The sequence below is a fragment of the Megascapheus bottae genome, chromosome 10 (genome assembly GCF_031878675.1).
Source record: "Megascapheus bottae isolate mThoBot1 chromosome 10, mThoBot2.hap1, whole genome shotgun sequence".
Lineage (NCBI taxonomy): Eukaryota > Metazoa > Chordata > Mammalia > Rodentia > Geomyidae > Megascapheus > Megascapheus bottae.
This window is the reverse complement of record NC_143518.1, coordinates 2,772,288-2,791,487: the sequence shown is the minus strand read 5'-3', so window position 1 is coordinate 2,791,487 and position 19,200 is coordinate 2,772,288. Positions and strand designations below refer to the sequence as shown.

At 35.6% G+C, this 19,200-nt stretch overlaps 1 protein-coding gene across 4 annotated transcripts in view; it reads left to right on the top strand.

Annotated features, from left to right (window-relative positions):
• Positions 1–19,200, top strand: part of Cep120 (centrosomal protein 120) — a 70,357-nt gene that overhangs the window by 32,594 nt on the left and 18,563 nt on the right. For 3 of the 4 annotated variants that reach the window (XM_090340080.1, XM_090340084.1, XM_090340082.1), the window contains 6 exons: positions 597–696; positions 777–929; positions 1,406–1,495; positions 7,384–7,476; positions 8,402–8,563; positions 11,913–12,035. In XM_090340080.1, the coding sequence (XP_090196206.1) occupies positions 597–696; positions 777–929; positions 1,406–1,495; positions 7,384–7,476; positions 8,402–8,563; positions 11,913–12,035 (721 nt within the window). The remainder of the gene's footprint in view (positions 1–596; positions 697–776; positions 930–1,405; positions 1,496–7,383; positions 7,477–8,401; positions 8,564–11,912; positions 12,036–19,200) is intronic. The other variant, XM_090340081.1, reaches the window with a different exon arrangement.

Below are 19,200 nucleotides of genomic sequence, written 5' to 3'. Positions count from 1 at the left end.
ATATACAGAAAAGGCTGGAAGGGGTGCTGTGGCTCAAATGGTAGTACTCTAGCCTTGAGAAAGCCCAAGGACAGTGCCCAGGCCCTGAGTTCAAGCCCCAAGACTGGCCAAAAAAAGTGTAAGATATAAATTATGTTGCCTGCTCCTGAGCATTACAGTATAGTATGGAGAAGCAAAAGGAAAAAGTGACATAGAAGTGTTTCTATGGCTTTTAGTATGATGCTAAATGAAAGGACCTCCAGGATATTGAAACAAAAGCCATATAATGAGTGATTGTTGTCCTTAATGTACTATGTTATCGCTCATCTCTTTTGCTGTCCCTTGGTTATCTCATATTGTTGCAGTATTTCACCTTGTTATCTGATATATTGTATATATGCTTGATTGGTTTTTTGAAATTTAATAGGAAAGGGGGGGAAAACAACATGAGCGGGTGGAGGGTGGGAAATGGGGAGAAAGGGTATCAATGTATGTGAAATAATACACCTATCTGGTGAATATAATGTAACCCTTCTATTAATTACAACAAAAATATATGGGGGAAAAAAGAAGTGTTTCTATGGCTTTTAAGATTCTTTTTGGGTTTTTTTTTGTAGGGCAAATAACAGGATAGTAGACCTTTCTTACACAGTGACTCTAGAAGATTATGGACTAGTAAAAATGCGTGAGATTTTTGTGTCTGAGTCATCATCTCAGGTAAATAATGGAGAGTCTTACCACATTCCTTAGAAAGGACTTAATATGAGTGTGATTAGGTTTTGTTATTCTTATGGTAGGGTCTGTCTGCTCTACAACAGAAGACACCCCCTCTTCCTCCAGCACCTTGTCCTTCAGAGATTCAGCTGGAGCCTCGTGAAACCTTAGAATATAAAGCAGCACTAGAGCTTGAAATGTGGAAGGAGATGCAAGAAGACATTTTTGAAAATCAGGTTACTTAAAAAGTCTGTTTTTGTATACTTGGTGTGCTTTTCCTTTTCTCTTCATACTCTTATCCACATTCTTATCTACTTTGTTCAAAAGTCAGCAATGCCTTCCTGTAAAAAACTGAGAATAAAAACATTTGAAATGGGACAATTTGGTAGGTACCACTCGTAAGACTTGCCCTAGTTTGTCAAACTTAATAGTAATGTTACCCTTTAATATCAGATTCTTGGACTATTCATTTGGAACATATGGACTAACTAAAGGAGAGGATTAGAAAACAACTACTTCATTATCTTCTGCTTATATGGATATTTCTTACCTCAAGCAATTTCTATTTTTACAAAAAAAATCTAGTAAAAATTTCCTGTAAAACCTATTAGTATTAAATTTATTAACTGAATAGAGCTCACTTGTTGATTTGAAATATTTGGAGTTTCTTGAGCAAATCTTTCTTCCCCCCCCCCCCCCCACCCCTTGGTAGCTGAAGCAGAAAGAATTGGCTCATATGCAAGCTCTTGCGGAGGAGTGGAAAAAAAGAGACCGGGAAAGAGAATCACTAGTAAAGAAAAAGGTGAGAATTTGTGGAAACAAGGGAGGAAGGGAAGAATTCTAATGGTAATATGCATATGCTTTAAAGAAAACCTTTGGAGATGATTAGGAGGGGATGGGGAAGAGAAACAGGACAAAAACATGAGAAGGGATATCAATGTATGAGAACTAATGCACCTACTACCTGACGAATGTAACTGTAACCCCTCTATACATTATTCCAACAATAAAAACAAAACAAAGCAAAACCTTTGGAAGGAATAGTCTATAATGGGTTGTAATGACAGGGAGGTGAGGTAGCTGGATGTGTCAGATACCACTGTGCTTTTTGCTTTCTAGATTTTGAAATATGCAGATGTCTTATATAGGACTTTAAAAACAAAGAATAATGCCTCTTTTATAAACAAAATAGTACATTTTTTAAATATATGTGACAGTAAATGAATAAAAAGCACATGGGTTTTTTTAAGCTGTTTTTAAGAATTCATAGTCATGAATAGTCAGGGTTTTTAAAAACCAATTTTTAAAAGGATACTTTTATGCCTTTTGTTGGTAGAACAGCAGTACCCTTTATGATCCTACTCTTGTGCTTATAGAATATTTATAATTTCACTCTTTGTTTTTTATATTCTAAAACACAGCAGCCATCTCCTTACAGAGGGCACCAAGGAAGTCCTTTCCTGTTAGGCATCCACCTATCCCACACTTCCTTTTGCTTTAAACTGGTTGGGTCCTGTTTACCAAGGGGCTGGCTGTAGTTCTAACTGCTGGATCTCTATTCTCTGGGAACCTCATCCATACTCTTCTGGTGTGAACCTGACTGCCATGACTGATATGATAACTCCTTGAACTCATGGTTTTTTCTCAGTTAGCAAGCCCAGCCTTAGAAAAGGAAAGCAGGAAGGGAACTCAGAAGCAACAAAGCTGGTGGGACCAAATGATTTTACCACATCAGCTAACACAGTGAAAAAAAAACAAACCCAAAAAATAAATCTGTTCACATTATATAGAGATCCACTTCAGAGAGAGATGCTCTGGTAGGAGGATAGGAGGAGACCCGACCAGAGGTGCTCTGAATCCTAGGTATGTTTCAGGTGAAGTTCCAGCCAGTTGATGTGCAGAGTACTTTGGCTGGTGGTTCCATCTAAGACCTGTTAAAATAAGCGATGCAGCTTTTGAACTCTGAGAATATGCCCTCAAGATGGCAGGAAGGACAAAGAAAGATGAGCCGAATGTTGACAAGGCTTGCACTTCTGAAAACAAGCAAACATTGTCACTGGAGTCAAATCTGAAGTGTATTCAACAGCCCTATGAAGCTGTGCTTCCTGGTTTAGCACATACCAGGAGAGGACTAAGGAGCAAATGGATAGTGCTCAAGCTGATACAATTAAATAGCAGATGTTAAGTCCCTTCTTTTTGTGCAACATTTGTCTTAGACTTTTTTTCAAATTTCATAATTAAGAATTCCAAAGCAAGTTCTAAGTGGGCTTTAGTAAATACTATATTCTGGCTTACACAAGCTGCAGATGTAGCACAATGATGCACCTTTAGTGATGCCACACTGGTGGTCCACAAACTTAATACATGTGCTGCTAGATGTGGACTCTGTTCTGGTGGAAACAGCAAGGTAAAGAGCCATTGTTGGGTCCCTAAAAGGTGCCCATGACCTTCCACCTCTAATCAGCCTGTCACAACAGCGCAGTTATCCTCTAACAGACCAGCTTAACCACAGGTGTGCTACTACGACTCTACAGCAGTTTTAAAATGATCATCTGAGGAACTATCCTGGAGGCAGAGATGGGAGTTTAGCCCAGACAAAGGGAAAGTATATCAGTCAATCAGTAAGCAGAGCCTGGTGGCAGGTGCTTCTCATCTTAGGTACACAGGAGTCTTGTGTGTAGGATTGTGGTCTGACAAGACTTCAAAGACTTTGTGCAAAAAAGTAGTTGTAGCAAAAAGGAGATAAGTCTCAAGTGGTAGAATGCCTGCTTAGCAATCATAAAGCCCTAAATTTAAACACTAGTACCTCTTTCCTCTCCCCAAGAAGGATTAATATGAGACTGTCTGATCATATTCCACAAAATTTTTAGTATTTACTGAATAAAGGAACCCTAGGACTTAAGATGTAGCTCAGTTATTAGAGAACTTGCCAAGCATGCGCAAGCAAGTAAGTTTGAACCAAAGGAATAAAAAGTGGAAGGAACAGAAGGATTAGTTTAATATGAGTGTTATACTAAGTATTCAGAACTTGTGTATTGCATATTAATGGAATTCAATGTTTTTCAGGTTCTACTTAGCCTGTAAGATAAGTAAGTTTATCCTTGAACCACTTGTTCTATGATACGATATCTTTTTAGTTTTGAGATTTTCAAAATTCAACTAATGATTGAATTTGGAAAATTACCTAGTTAGACAGTGACATCCAACTTATGATATAACTGAACATAATTATGCAAGAAATAATTCTCAAGTAATGAGGAAAAAAAATCAAGTACTGATTTTTGGTTTGTTACCATTTTAGTAGTAATGTTTTTTTTTCCCCCCTGTTGGGAATTTGTTCTATTTCAATTTCCTTCATTCCAGCTTGAAGTCATGAACTCTGAGCTATTAGTAACTCTAGTCGGAATATAGATGGTGATGACTGCCTAATAAGTATTTGAACTATTTATTAGAATAAGTTACGTTGGAAAGATAGCTTTGAATTTAGCATTTTCTTTCAAACAGTGCATTTTGAGACTATTTCATTTACCTTAAGATTCCTTATTTTGAAAGAATATCAGCTAGAATGTGTTAACAAGCCACTGTAAAATCAAGTCAATAGGAGGAAACAAATAGTTTTTCCATAGTATGATGAGATTTTTAAAGTTAAAAACTCTGAGAATCATAGTATTTTTATGTCCATAATGTTTGAACAGTTTCTGATATTTTTATTAAACTGAAGGTTGTTGAACACATGTATAACTTCTTTAGTACTTGGAAAGTGTACCTGAAGGAATGTGGGTATGCCTGATTTCTTTGTCTTTCATGAGACTGTCCCTCAGACAGCTCTCTCACCCATGAGCCCTCCTTCCCACCCCCTTAAAGGAGGACATGAGTCCTACATAAGAGATTATGAGGAATCATTCATAGGTAAGGATACAAGTACCACGTACTGAAATTCAGCAGTTACCTTCAGTGGTTTTAATGGGCTTTTCACACAAGCAAACTAAGTTTTATTTCAATGCAGGACTATCACATTTAGAAATGGTATATATTTGATGTTAGGAAGAAGAGAGGACAAAGTGTATTCAAACAGTAAGGTGGGACAGGTTGACAGGCCAGGATCTGAATGATTTTCATGGGTGAATTATTTCAGCATTATACTCAATAGACACTGTTTTGAAAATTAACTAGACAACTTGTAGTGGAAAGAAAAACTGGGAGAAAGCAAGGGAAGAGATGACACTGTTGAAAAAGAAATGTATTTATTATCTGATGTGTGTAATTGTAACCCCTCTGTACATCATCTTTACAATAAAAATAAATATTAAAAATAAAATAAACTAAAAATAATCGGTTAAATAAGGCTTTTCCAACCAGTGTTTCCAAGAGAATGAAGTCATTATGTCTTAATATGCCAATTCTTGGTAAATAATTGACTTTTTCATGTGTATCTAGACTGGTAGATGTATCTAGACTGGTAGAGTCATGTGCCATCTCAATACAGACAGTTGATTTTTCTGTGCTCATCTCATTGAAAAAGATGGACATTCGAGAAACACTGTTTAAAAAGAATATTTTAATTTTAAAAAATTGATCCTTATTTTAGAATAGTCATTCTGATAGAAGAGTAGCTAGAACCAAGAAAAGTGAAATTAGAAGTCAGGGAAACTTGGAATATAATACTTACAAATGAAATGAAGGCTGTGTGTGAACATAGGGTTATGGAGAAGAGGGGCTTATGCCTTGAGGGACCTCAGTGCTGCCCTGTAGTCATGGTGTATCTATGGTCTATTCACTGTCTGACTCTCAACAATAGTGAATCCACACAGGTTGTCTATTCACAAGTGATCCTTCTTCACCTTTGCCCCGTATGAGCTTTTTAAAAACTGAATTCGACTTTTCTTTCCTGAGTGTATTCTCCTAGTATTCCACTTGATCTAACCTCTGCATTTTTTGGCTTCTTCCTGGAACCAGGAATCTTGACTATATGCTTTTTGTCTCCATATACTAACTCCTTTGGTGATCACCATTCACTTGGCATTTATATAAATCAAATCACCCACCTTATAAACACCTCTTTCCATGTCCATATTCTGCTTCTGGACTCTGTACTTGGCTATTTTAGTTCTATTCTGTTTAAATGTGCTCCTTTTGATTTTTCCATCTTATATAATACAGCCTTTTACTTAGTTGCTCAGTGTACCAGCTTATTCACCCTTAATTCTCTTCCATGGTATTTCCAGGCTCCTGTATCTAAGTTTTAAAAATATAAGCTTTTAAAATATAAGACAGAATAATGTACTCCTCTGTTCAAAATTTATCATACTTCATCTAGAATAAAATGGGGAACTCTTACTAGTGTGTGCAAGGCCTTGCATATTCTATGCCCATCATTCTGAGCTCCCGGTTGTGCTTCAGATGTGCTGAGCCACCTCTCTCCTGAAGATGTCTGAAACATTATCTTCTGAAAGTACATTTTGGTTTCTGCGTAGAATAATCTCAGTGAGGCCTACTCAGACTACCATATCCAAAATAATGCTCCCCCTTGTCCCTGGCACTTAACTGTTTGCTTACTCTGTTCTGATTCTTCATAGCATTGATTGCTATTAAGTATGCACTTGTGGCTTGGCATGGTGGATCACCTTTGTAATCCTGGCTATGTGGGAAATTGAGATTGGGAGAATCATGTTTCCAGACCAACAAAGGAAAAGATCATGAGACTCCCCATCTTAACTAAAAGTTAACTTTAAAAGTTAGGTTAGATAAAGTGCATCTGCTATGTGAGAAGTGTAGCCCAGGCCATCTAGAGGGGAAAAAAAAAAGCTTTTTCTGTGTATTCAAACCTAGGTCTTTGTGCATGTTAGGCAAGCACTCTACCACTAGGCCAAACTCCTAGTCTGGACATCATAGTTTCTTAAAGAATTTAGTAAAACTAACTTAGATTCTTGATTTTAAAGAATGTGGGAATAATTATGTGAACAGTGAAATATGTTTTTATCTTGGAGAAGAAAAAGGACTAGGGGAGATAGTTGGCTATTACCAGATTCATATATGGGAAGATACATTTTCTCTGTCCATGTATAAAAATAGGATTAAATGGACAGTAGGCTTCTGAGAAGCATCAAACCAGTCATTTATTGGTAGTAGCAAAGGGATTGGGATGCGCCCTGAGACTAGATAATGACAAAAGCAAAAAAAAAAAAAAAATTGGTTTGGAAAGTTCTAAATTAAAAAAACAAAAACAAACAAACAAAAAAGAGTCCTGCAAGGCTGTGTGGGTAAATTTATTTTACTGAATAGTACTTTGATCCTTAAAATTGGGCTTATATGTACTCACTTTCTCACTTTCTCATCTCTATGAGACCAAGCATTTGCTCTGTTACTGGAATGAAGTAAAAGATAAAATCTGAAGTAACAGGAGAATTGATTTGCAACTGGCTGTCCAATCTAGTAATCAATTAATTCCAAAATGTGTGATTAAAAATACCAAAAGATTTATGTCTACCAGCATCTTTTTGAGAAAGATGGCTACCACTAAAGACCTTCAGCTACATTGCATCACGGTTTTCATTCCTTAGAAGAAATTTCTGCGTATACTTTGAATTGAGGCATGTACTTCGACTCTTTCCAATTCTTAGGTCCTATTTAAATAATATAATGTATATTTTGAATATGAGAAGTAAATAATTTTTCTTTCCTATGTTTTAGGTGGCTGAATATAACATTCTAGAGGGAAAACTTCAAAAAACCCTAATTGAATTAGAAAAACGAGAGCAACAGCTGGCCAGTGCAGAATCTGAGGTATTCCTTTCACCTATTATAGCTTTATTTTATTGTCTAAACATTATATTTGTACATAATACATTTTTTGTATATAATACATTTCATGGAAATTGTTTTTAAGACATGGTAGGGAAAACTGATATTCACTAGGTAAAGCATATTCATTAGAAAGTTGGGAATGGGCCAGGTGCTAGTGTAGCACACATACAATCCTAGCTCCTCAGGAAGTTGAGATCTGTGAATCATGGTTCAAAGCCAGCACAGACAGGAAAAGACCATGAGACCCTTATCTCCAGTTGACCACTGGAAACCCAGAAGACTTTATCCAAATGGAAATTTACAGTGAAGTTTATACAGGTTGTGTATGGATTTTTTGCCCCAGTCCTGGGGCTTGAACTCAAGGCCTGGGCACTGTCCCTCAGCTGCTGTTGCTCAAAGCTAGCACTACCTGAGCCACAGCACCACTTTCAGCTTTTCTGTTTATATGGTATCAAGGAGTTGTACCCATTGCTTCATGTATGCTAGGCAAATACTCTATCGCTAAGCCACATTCCCATCCCCTAGACTGTTTTTTTTAAAACATTGTTGTGTATTAGTATTAAGTGATCAAAATTTTTAAATCATTATATTTTTTTATTACCTTTAGTTTACAAAGGCATTTCACTCTAACAGATCAGTTTATAACTACAGTGCATCTTGGTCAATTTCAGGTCTTCTAAGCCAACCCTCAAATTGCAAGGATTCATTTTCACCTGTGTACATTGGATATAACGACTATTCTCCCACCCTTCCTTTTTCCATTCGTCTCATTGTATGTTTAAACACTGACTCTAATAACTAAAAAGTATTCTGAACATTTTACTGACAGCAGTGGTGATCAGCTGTTTCATAGTGTGGCACAGCTAGTGATAGGTCAGCATCTTAAGGATGTTTTTGTTTTAAGCTTCAAAGGGAGAAAAAAGAATTGCAATCAGAACGTGAGCGGAACCTTCAAGAACTTCAGGACTCCATCCGTAGAGCCAAGGAAGACTGTGTTCACCAAGTGGAGCTGGAGAGGTTGAAGACCCGGCAGGTAGAAGAGGATAAACACCGACTTCAGCAACAGGTGCTCCAAACATTGATAAAATTCCATGAGATAGACCATTAATCATGTGCATTGTACTAGATTCACTAGATTCAAATTTACTTCTTGTTGGATCTTGTTTTCCAAAGTAAAGCTTGGGATACTTTTTTTAACTCTTATAACTATGTGAAATGGCCCTATATTTCAAGTGACTACAGTTTAAAATCTTTTCCTGATAATTTTTCTTTTAGCAAACATAGATATTCTTGAGGCACTGTATCAGATTCAGTTAAGAAGCAATTATTATATACACAAGTTCCTTACCTAGATTGCTTTCCATCCCAGAGCTCCATCTAGCCAGTTGTTTAGAGAAGCCATCAGTGACTGAGTAAAATGGAAGTTTTCTATTTCTTCACTTGTTAAAATTTACCGTCCATCCTGCTGTCCTTGTTTTTTCTTTGTTCTTATAGTCTATGCAATTGTGCTTTTATCCCTAAACCTCCTGGCCATGGTGTAGGCTCTTTCATGTAGTCTTTCTTTATCTGTTTATTAAATGTTGAAATTACTCCAAAGTCTGGTGGTATTGTTTTATTTTCCCTGAGACGAGGTCTTGCTGTATAGCCCAGGCTGGTTTTGAACTCATGACTCCCCTCCTTTGGCATCTCAAGTTTTTGCAGTTACAGGCATGTACTAACACAGTGGCTTTCAAGACTTACTGTACTAAAATTCATGTCCATAACTTCAGAGAATCTGTACATCTGCTACTGTTACATACATACACACACACACACACGCACACATATATATTTAAGACCTTTCCTCTACATTCTTGTCCCATGAATTAGATTGCCTTTCTGATATCTTTACTTAGATCTCTTCAAAGCATTTTAATCCGATTTGGTCTTCCCATCTGTACCTTGTCTTCCTTCCATAAGTGTTTTAACATTGCAAGAAATTTTACACAAAGATCAAGTCCTATAAACATATAGAAAATAAATTTATAGCAATAAAATTATTTTGATTTCTGATTTCTCCACAATATTTCATTTTGAGAAACAAAGCTTCTACAACCAAAGATTCCATTCATTCATATTTGGAAACAGCATAAAGATAAATCAGAAAATATAGAACTAACATGGATTTAAAAAAAAACCAACCATGAAAGTGAGAAATGATCATGAATATTAAATACAGTTAAACTAAAATTATTAAAACCATTATACAAATGTAAAAGCATTTACCATAGTTAATTATTAATATTAAAACAATGCTACTTACAAATCTATGATTTTTATTCCTAAACTGGACAAGTCAAGGTGTATACACAAAAATATTCATAGTATTGTTTATAGAACTGAAATGCCTTCTTAGGGCCTCATGCCTGTAATACTAGCTACTTGGGGAGCTGAGATCTAAGGGTCATGGTTTGAAGCTAGCTCAGGTAAGAAAGTTTGTGAAACCCTTATCCGCAGTTAACCACAGGACAGCTCACTCCCTTCCCCCCTAAAAAGAAACCCTAAAATGCCCAAACTAACTTGAATATTTGAGAAAAATATAAATTATATCAATATATTAGAACATATTATTTTTAACTGTAGATCTATACATGTAAAAATAGAAGTGTATGAGAGCATAACATGCATGCATGCATATATAAATATACACACATACACACATACATCATCCTGAGCATTAACAGTATGGCTTTTTGTTTTTTGTTTGTCTGTTGGTTTTTTTATTGATTCTAGGTTGAACTAACATCCTTGTGCTTGCAAGGCTGGTGTTCTGTTTGAGCCACACAGCCTTACTGGAAAAATACAACAAAGCCACATAAAAAACATTCAGAAAATGCCTGTGAATTTCTTCACAACTTTTCTGTGTGCATAGTATATTTTGAAATCTAGTTTTTCTCAAATATTAACTTTAAATTTAACTATCACCTTTTTGAAAAATAAGATCAGGTAAAAAACAAAACCAAAACTCTAAAAATAGATGCTGTAAATACTAACAAAAATGAGAACGCGCTAGATCCAAATCTACATTTCTTCTTATCAGGTACAAATCCTAGTACTGCCAAAGTAAATAATCATAATAAACAAATTGATTTTTAGAATTATGGTTTTTATTGCCTTGTGGTAGTTGTACAAAGGAGTTACCATTCACTATGTTAGTTTGTGAGTTCATTAGTTTTTAGCTGAAGCATTACTTATCTCAAGAACTCTTTTGAACTCTGCTCCCAAAGTCTACATTTACTTCCTGTTAAATGTTCTCATGGACTATTACTTTCCTATTATCTTTTAATTTTAAAATGATATATCAATTTTTAATTTTAGCATGAATTTAATCAATGTCATAGTGTTTGCTTCATAATAATTCTTGTGGTTTAATAGTTATATATGTCTGGAGCCGAGCCTAATTTTCAGCAGTGATAAAGCCTTAGATATTTGCAGAAAAAAATAGTTAAAGCTATGAAAAATTAAGCTTATCTTTCCTTTAAAATACTACTCTAGATTAGATATATCTGATGAGTGCCTTCAATGTCTTCAATACCTTCTGTCACTGAACAACAGCAAACATAGCAACTTAGGGTCAGTGACAGTAACTTTATTTCTGTGGTTATAGATATAAATTTGATTATTGCTATGGGATTCTCATTTAAGATGTGAAGATCTTAAGCAGTTGATCACCAGTAGTGCTGGTGTAATATTAGGTTTATTACTTTTTTTGTTGTTTAAAACAGAAAAGAGTGGCGCTTGAGAATGGTTTCAACTTTAGATGTTAAAAGAATTAAACTTTGGTTATATGGAAATAGAAAATAGCTCATTACTTAAACAAGTTAGGTCATATTAATTAGAAATTTTTAAATCTTACATGTCAGGAGAGAGATGATTTTTCTGTCATAGATAGTCATATTACAATATGACTTGGGAAAGTGTCTTTAACCATTTTTGCATTTAATAAAAATAGAACTCTCAGATCTGAAAAAAAAAATATTTATGGCAGTCTTCCCCCACCCCAGTCTGTCTGTCTTTTCCTCTTTATTCATCCTTCCTTTTTAAATTTATGAAGTGTTAAGTGCTTTCATTAGAGCCTGATTTTAAGAACAAGAGTATCTCAATTATGTTTTTGCTCATTTAGGCAAAGCTTGTTGAAAGTGCTTCACTATTTAGCTCTTTGACTTTACATTTTTATCCTATTTTTTAAAAAATCATGATTAGTTGATTCATTGAATTTTTAGTTACGATATTCATTTTATTCATTTTAAATTACATATCTTCAAAAATTTCTAATGTGAACATGCTTTAGAATTTTAAAAAAAAGATTGAATTGAATTCCAAATAATAGCCATATGATTATTTTTAAATGGCTGTAAATACTGTTTTAAATACAGCTTAATGATGCTGAAAATAAGTATAAGATCTTGGAAAAGGAGTTCCAACAGTTCAAGGATCAACAAAACAGCAAACCAGAAATACGTCTCCAGTCTGAAATAAGTCTTCTCACTTTGGAAAAGGTACCGTGTTTTTTGTTTTTGTTTTTTTTTTTTTTTTTGGTAGCTTTAGATAGTTGTGATGATCACTTTGTAAGATCAATAAGTGTGCAAGTGTACAGTATAATAATAATGTTTCACTGTAATTTTCTTTATATCAGTAGTATATCAGGATTTAAGGTACATGGTATTGTGAATATTTGAATTTGTTGGGTTATGTCAGTTCCAGCTTATATTAATTACTTCATTTGCTTGCAAACAGATCTAACTAGGCATTTACAGAACTATCAGTTTCAAAACAGGATCTAGGAAGCAGGAAACAGCAACGTCCTGTGAATCTGTCGTAGGGTGACTCTGTGGGGTACCTCTGATACTGCATGCCACTGAGTCCTGGATCCTTTGATTCTAGGACATACTACTGAACTGTCAGATTTTTGGTTACACTTTACTATATTCTATGTATCGTTCCTGTAGATTTGATTCAAAACACAAACCAGCCCTGTAGCTTTTTAGCTGAGAAGAAAGAATGTTGATCTCATTTTGTTTTTTGTGGTTCTGTGTAAAGTCCTGCCTTTCAGTTTGTATTGGGATTCCACCACAAACATAATATTCAGGGCTAGGCATTATAAAATATATGCCTCTGTCTGGCAAATGTAACTGTGACCCCTCTATATATTCCAAAAAAAAAAAGTTGGGTAAAAAAGAAAAAATATGATGTCCATTATGCATCCTTAGCCTGAACAAATATATTGAGATCTAAGAGAAGAGTGGGAGGTGTATCTAGGGAGCGCCTGCAAAGACACAGAAATAGTGGTCTAGAGTATGTAGAATGTACAAGATAAGGTTTAAAATGCAGGCCTTTAAAGTCATGACAAGGATTCATTGTCTTCCCTGTGCTTCTGTGTCTTTTAACAGGGCTAATATGGTTGATGAAATAATTAGATGCATTAATAGTTCTGAAATGCTTGGTACAGAACCTAGGATACTGATTTACAATTGGCTTTTTTTGGTCCATAGTAGGGCTTGAACTCAGGGCCCGTGTACTGTCCCTGAGTTCTTTCACTCAAGGTTAGTGCTCTACCACTTTTTGAAGCATAGTGCCACTTCAGAATTTTTGGTGAATTGGAGATAAGAGTTGCACTCTGCAGGCCTGCCTGGCATTGAACCAATCATCCTTAGAACCTCAGCCTCCTGAGTAGGTAGGATTACAGGTATGAGCCACTAGCACTTGGCCTACTTTGATCTGTTTATTTAAAAGAATCCAATTTCCTTGAATGCCTTAAGGGACTGCTTTTGGACCTTTGTATTTTTTTGATTAGTTGTGGGACTTGAAATCTGGGCCTGGGAGCTGTCCCTGAGGTCTTCTGCTCAAGGCTACTGCTCTACCATATTGAGCCACAGCAACACTTCCTGTTTTATGGTGGTAAATTGGAGATAATCTCACAGACTTTGAACCTCAATCCTCAGACCTTAGCTTCCTGAGTAGCTAGGATTACAGGCATGAGTCACCAGCCCCCAATATTTTGGACTTTTTATACTTAGGAAAAAGATAATTTAGTGATAAAATTTTTATTAAAAGTATTAAAGATACCTACACTATTGATAATTACCATTTTTTAAAAATTAGAAATATGTTTTAGCATACTTATTCTACCAAAATAGTATATGGTCAACAGGAAAAAAATTATTACAAAATAATAACTTTCTAAAACCAAGAATTGTGAAAATAACAGTGTTTAACCTTTTTTTAAATTTATTTTTTTATTTTTTGCCAGTCCTGGGACTTGAGCTCAGGGCATGTCCTTGGTCTTTCTCAAGGTTAGAGGTCTACCACTTGAGCCACAGCACTATTTCGTGCTTTTTCTATGTATTTGGTACCGAGGAATTGAACCTGGGTATTCCTGCATGCTAGATTCTAGAAGGCCAAACTCCAGGCCCAGGCTAAACCCTGCTCCCCACACTTTAAAAAAAAATATTTTATTGTCGGGGTAACATATAGAGGGGTTATTGTTACATTTGTGTAGTGGGTATATTACTTATTGAACATTGATACCCCTTCTCATGTTTTTGTCCCATTTTCTCTCCTCCCAATCATCTTGCAGTCATCTTGTTTTTCCCCTTCCCTATTTCAAATAAATAAACGTATATACAATACACCAAGTAACAAAGTCAGATACAGTAACAACATGAGATAAATCATAAGGGGAAAAGAAATAACTTCATATAGTACATTAAGAACAACAATCATAAAGATAAAACTATTGTTTCCATATCCTAGAGTTCATTTTGCTTAATCTCATCCTATATGACCATGTGTACAAAGCTTTTGAGCTATTGTGATGCTCTGCTAGGAGAATCCTAGATGTGTACTAATTATTACAAATGAGGGAAGCCATGGAGCCTATGTCCCTTTGGATCTGGCTTACTTCACTTAATATGATTTTTTCCAAGTCTTGACATTTTCTTACGAATGGGGCGATGTCGTTCTTTCTGGTGGCAGCATAGAATTCCATTGTGTATAAGTACCACATCTTCTTGATCCATTCATACTGAGGGGCATATGGGTTGGTTCCTTATGTTAGCTTATAGTAAATAGTGCTGCAGTGAACATGGTTGTGCTAGTAGCTTTAGTATGCCCTGTGTCTGGACATTTGGGTAACTGCCCAGAAGTGGGATTGCTGTGTCATATGGGAGCTCTATGTTTAGTCTTTTGAGGAATTCCCATATTGCTTTCCAGAGTGGTTAAACAAGTTATACTCCCATTAATACTATAGTAGTGATCCCTTCTGGCCACATCCCTGCAAGCATCTATTGTTATTAGGTTTCTTGACAGTGGACATTCTAACTGGAGTGAGGTGGAATCTCAAAGTTAATTTCATATGCATTTCTTTTATGTCCAGAGAGGTTGAGCATGTCTATTGGCTATTCTTATTTCCTCTTCTGAAAAGTATCTCTTTAAGTCTTTAGCCCACCTTTTAATGGGGTAGTTGTTTTTTTGAGGATATGTTTTTGAGAGATTAAATTTTTTGAGCTATAGGTATATTTTAGATATTAGGCCCTTGTCTGCTGTATGGCTAGTCAATGAATATGTTCTCCCACTCTGTGGGCTTTCTATTTAACTTGCTATCTATGTCCTTTGCCATAAAGAAGCTTTGCAGTTTACTGCAGTCCCATTTGTCCAAACTTCCAGTTTGTTGTGTTTCTGGGCCTTTATTAATAAAGTTTCGACCTGTGCCAAAGAGTCCTAGTGTGCCAAAGAGTCCTAGTGTATCTCCTATTCCTTCCTGTAAAGTTTTCAGGGCATCTGCTTTTAACTCAAGGTTTTTGATCCATTTGGAATTAATCCTGGTGCAGGGTGACATAGAAGGTCCCAACTTTTATTTTTCTGCAGGTGCTAAACCATTTCTGCTGAAGAGGCTGTCTTTCTTCCATTCTGATTTTTTGGCTCCCTTATCAAAGATTAGGTGGTCATAGGTCTGTGGGTTGCTTCCTCAATTTCCTTAAAGAATGACAGTGAGGTAATGCATTAAGTTTGTGGATAGCCCTTGGCAGGGTTGCCATTTTCACAATATTAATTCTTACAATCCAGGAGCATGGGATGTTTTTCTGCTTCTTTAGTTCTGTTTTAATTTCCTTTTTCAGGCTTTTAAAATTTTCAGCATAAAGGTCCTTTACTTCCTTAGTTAAATTCCTAAGTATTTAAATTTTTTTTGAGGCTATTGCAAAAGGAGTTGCTTTCCTGATTTCTGCTTTGTTTTTCTTATTGTTGGCATACAGGAAAGAAAGCCATTGATTTGTGAGGGTTAATTTTATACCCTGCCGCTTTGCTAAAGTTTTGAATCAGCTCAAGTAGCTTGCGAATGGAGTCTGTAGCATTCTTTTAAATACAGAATTGTGCCATCTGCAAGGAGAAAAGTTTTACTTCATCTTTCCCTATTTGATCCCCTTTATGTCTGCTTTGAAGGCCTTATAGAATTCAATTATGACTCCATCAGGCCCTGGGCTTTCCTTGGATGGAAGATCTCTTCTTGCTATTTCTATTTCATTACTTGAAATGGGTATGTTTAGTTGGTTTAAATCTTCTTGGTTTAGATTGGCTATGTCAATATTTCCTGGAAATTTGTCCATCTCTTCTAGATTCTCAAATTTGTTGGCATAAAGGTTTGAAAAGTATTCTCTTATGATGTTCTGAATCTTGGTAATTTCTGTTGTGATAGTTCCATTCTCCTCCATGATTTTGTTTATTTGGGTGTGCTCCCTTTTTTTGGTCAGATTTGCTAAGGGTCTGTCAATTTTGTTAATTTTTTTCAAAGAACCAACTCCTGGTTTTGTTGATCTTTCTGTGGGTTTTTTTGGTACTCAATTCATTTATTTTTAATAATTTGTTTTCTACTGCATTTGGGTTTGGTTTGTTGCTCTTCTTCCAGGAGCTTAAGGTACATCATTAAATTGTTGGCTTGAAATTTTTCCAATTTGTTAATGTAGGCACTCAGAGCTATAAATTTTCCTCGGAGTACTGCCTTTGCTGTGTCCCAAAGGAGCTGGTATTTTGTGTGCTCCTTTTTGTTAAATACCATAGACGGTTAAATTTCTGTTTTGATCTCTTCAATGACCCACTGGTGAGTCAATAATGTGTTGTTCAATCTCCAGAGGTTACAGGATTTTCTATGTTGGCGTTTGGTTTTGAATTTCAGTTTTATGCCATTGTGGTCTGAGAGAATGCAGGGGAAAAGTTCAGTGTTTCTGAATTTGCACAGATTTCCTTTATGCCCTAAAATGTAATCTGTTTTAGAAAATGTTCATGCGCTGCTGAAAAGAAAGTATATTCCAGTGTTGCTGGGTAGAATACCCTGCAGATGTCTGTTAGGTCTAGTTGGTCTTTGCAGTTGTTCAATTCTGAGGTTTCTCTGTTTAGTTTTTGCTTTGTTGATCTATCCAGAGGTGAAAGTGTTGTGTTAAAGTCACCAGCAGTCACTGTTTGTAGATCTATGTGTGTTTTTAGTGTAAGTAAAGTTTGTTGAAGTTGGGTGCTCCAGCATTTGGAGTGTAGATATTTAGAATGGTTATATCCTCCTGAAGGAGAAATCCCTTTAGCAGTATGTAATAACCTTCTTTGTCTCTTCTCACTAATGTTAGTTTGAAGTCTGTTTAACCTTTTTGCACTTAACTGCAGTATGCGGGTGATAAAAGACACTTACCTGCTTTTATAATCTGCTGTTCTTGTACACATCCTGTAACCTTTGGGAAAATCCACTTTATACTGAAAAATGAATTAAAGAGGAGAAGACAAAGAATGTTTTAGGATTCTTAAGAAAAATATTTTGACCTCCCTGAACTTTGAGGTTAAACCCAAGAGTTAGTGATTAGCACCAAATGTTTCAAACTAAATTCAGTCACCTCCCATGAAAATGGTTATATGTATAGTGTAATGAGCTTCATAAATGTTTCTGAGCCTGTCATTTACCAGAGTGGTTTTGGGCCTTCTTTCTGATTGTTAAAAGTTTGGAAATATTCATGATTTCTTAGTTTTTTGCCATCTGTATATTTCCTTATAAATGAGTTTGAGTCAAGGTAGACATTTCCCATTCCTATTCTGATAACAACACATATAAATAAAAAGAATTTCTGAACTTATAAATAGTATCTACCAAGAATGTTTGAAGTATTCATTAGACAGCCCTCATCATTTAAATAGGTATCAAAATATTTTCATTTTACCTTGGGGAAATTCAAACACAGGTATAAAAATTAGAAAAGTTTTAACAGTGCTATTAACTTCAGAGAGAACTGGTTAGTTAAATATTGCTTCAGTATTCGAGTTAATTTATCAGCATGTAAAGGGCCTCGTAAAATTTTCTGAAGACTTCTCAGCTTTCTTGAAAAGTCTTTGTAAATCTTTTTAAAGCCAGAAGAGGGCAGAGTTTTATTTCTTAAAAATCAATAGCTAGAAGTGGGGGGAGAAGAGAGAGAAATGTATCTGATTAGCCTTAAAGTTCTTATTATGTCAAATTGAGAGCTCTTTAAAAAAAATATTCTTTTTGGTAGAAAGGGTGAAAAATTCTATTAACATTAAGATACATTTTAATAAGTAATCTTGATTCATTCTATCAGAAATGAATAATAGTTTTATGACTTTTACCTAGGAAATGCTTTTTACTTAGTTTTAGAATAATTGGCACTTTAAAAAAATATGCAAAGCATATAATTTGGAGGACATACATAGTAGAAAATGGAAAGTTGTTTTTTTGTTTTCTGAGACTAGAATTCAAAGTCTTGATCTGATGTTTTTGCCCAGTGGCTGATGCTCTATTGAGCCATACCTGTAGCCCCAAAGATTTTTAATCTAGCTAATTTATGTAGAGTATTTAAGAATATTTGGTATCTGTGTGTGCCCACTCTCAGGGAAAATGGGAAGGAGAGGAGAAAAGAGAATAAAAGAGTACTATCGAACCTGGGCCTTTGTAGCTTGTGCCTGTAATCCTATTGACTCAGGAGGCTGAAATCAGGATTGAAGTTGAAAGCCAGCCCAGGCAACAAAGCCCATGAGATTCTTACCTTCAGTTAACCACTACAAAGGTGAATGTGGAAATGTGGCTTAAGTAGAGTGTGAGCCTTGATTGAAAAACTTAAGAGAGTGAAAAACTTAAGAGCACCCAGGCTCTTTAAGTTCAAGCCTTAGTATTCACACCCCCCCCCCAAAAAAATGGGAGGATGCCTTGATTTTAAATAGTTTGTTATGAAGTTAAAGAAATGTCTCAACGGTAAGTAACAGTGAATACTCATATACCAAAGATTACGAAAAGAACCTCTGACATTCTCAAATTTTGGTGTTCAGTACTAGAAGATTTAAGAGAGCCTCATGTAGACATAGAATTCAAGCTTTAAGATATATAAGCAGAGAAGGGAAAAAGTTGGCAGGCCCGGAGTAACTTGGGAGAAGAGCATAGGAAGATAGTGAATTTCTTCTTCAGGAATACGAAAAAAGTAGGTTGGGCGGGTAGTATGGAAATTATGCTTCTATAGGAAGTGAGCACCTTGAATCCTATAATCAAAGGGGTAAGCATAATACTGTAGGCGAAGAAGAGTGGATCTTTTAGGAAGGAGTGAATTGGTATCGAGTTGGCAGGATTTGTGGACAAATTAGAAGCTGGGAGACAAGATCCTCAATATGGATTGAGACCAGCCTGGG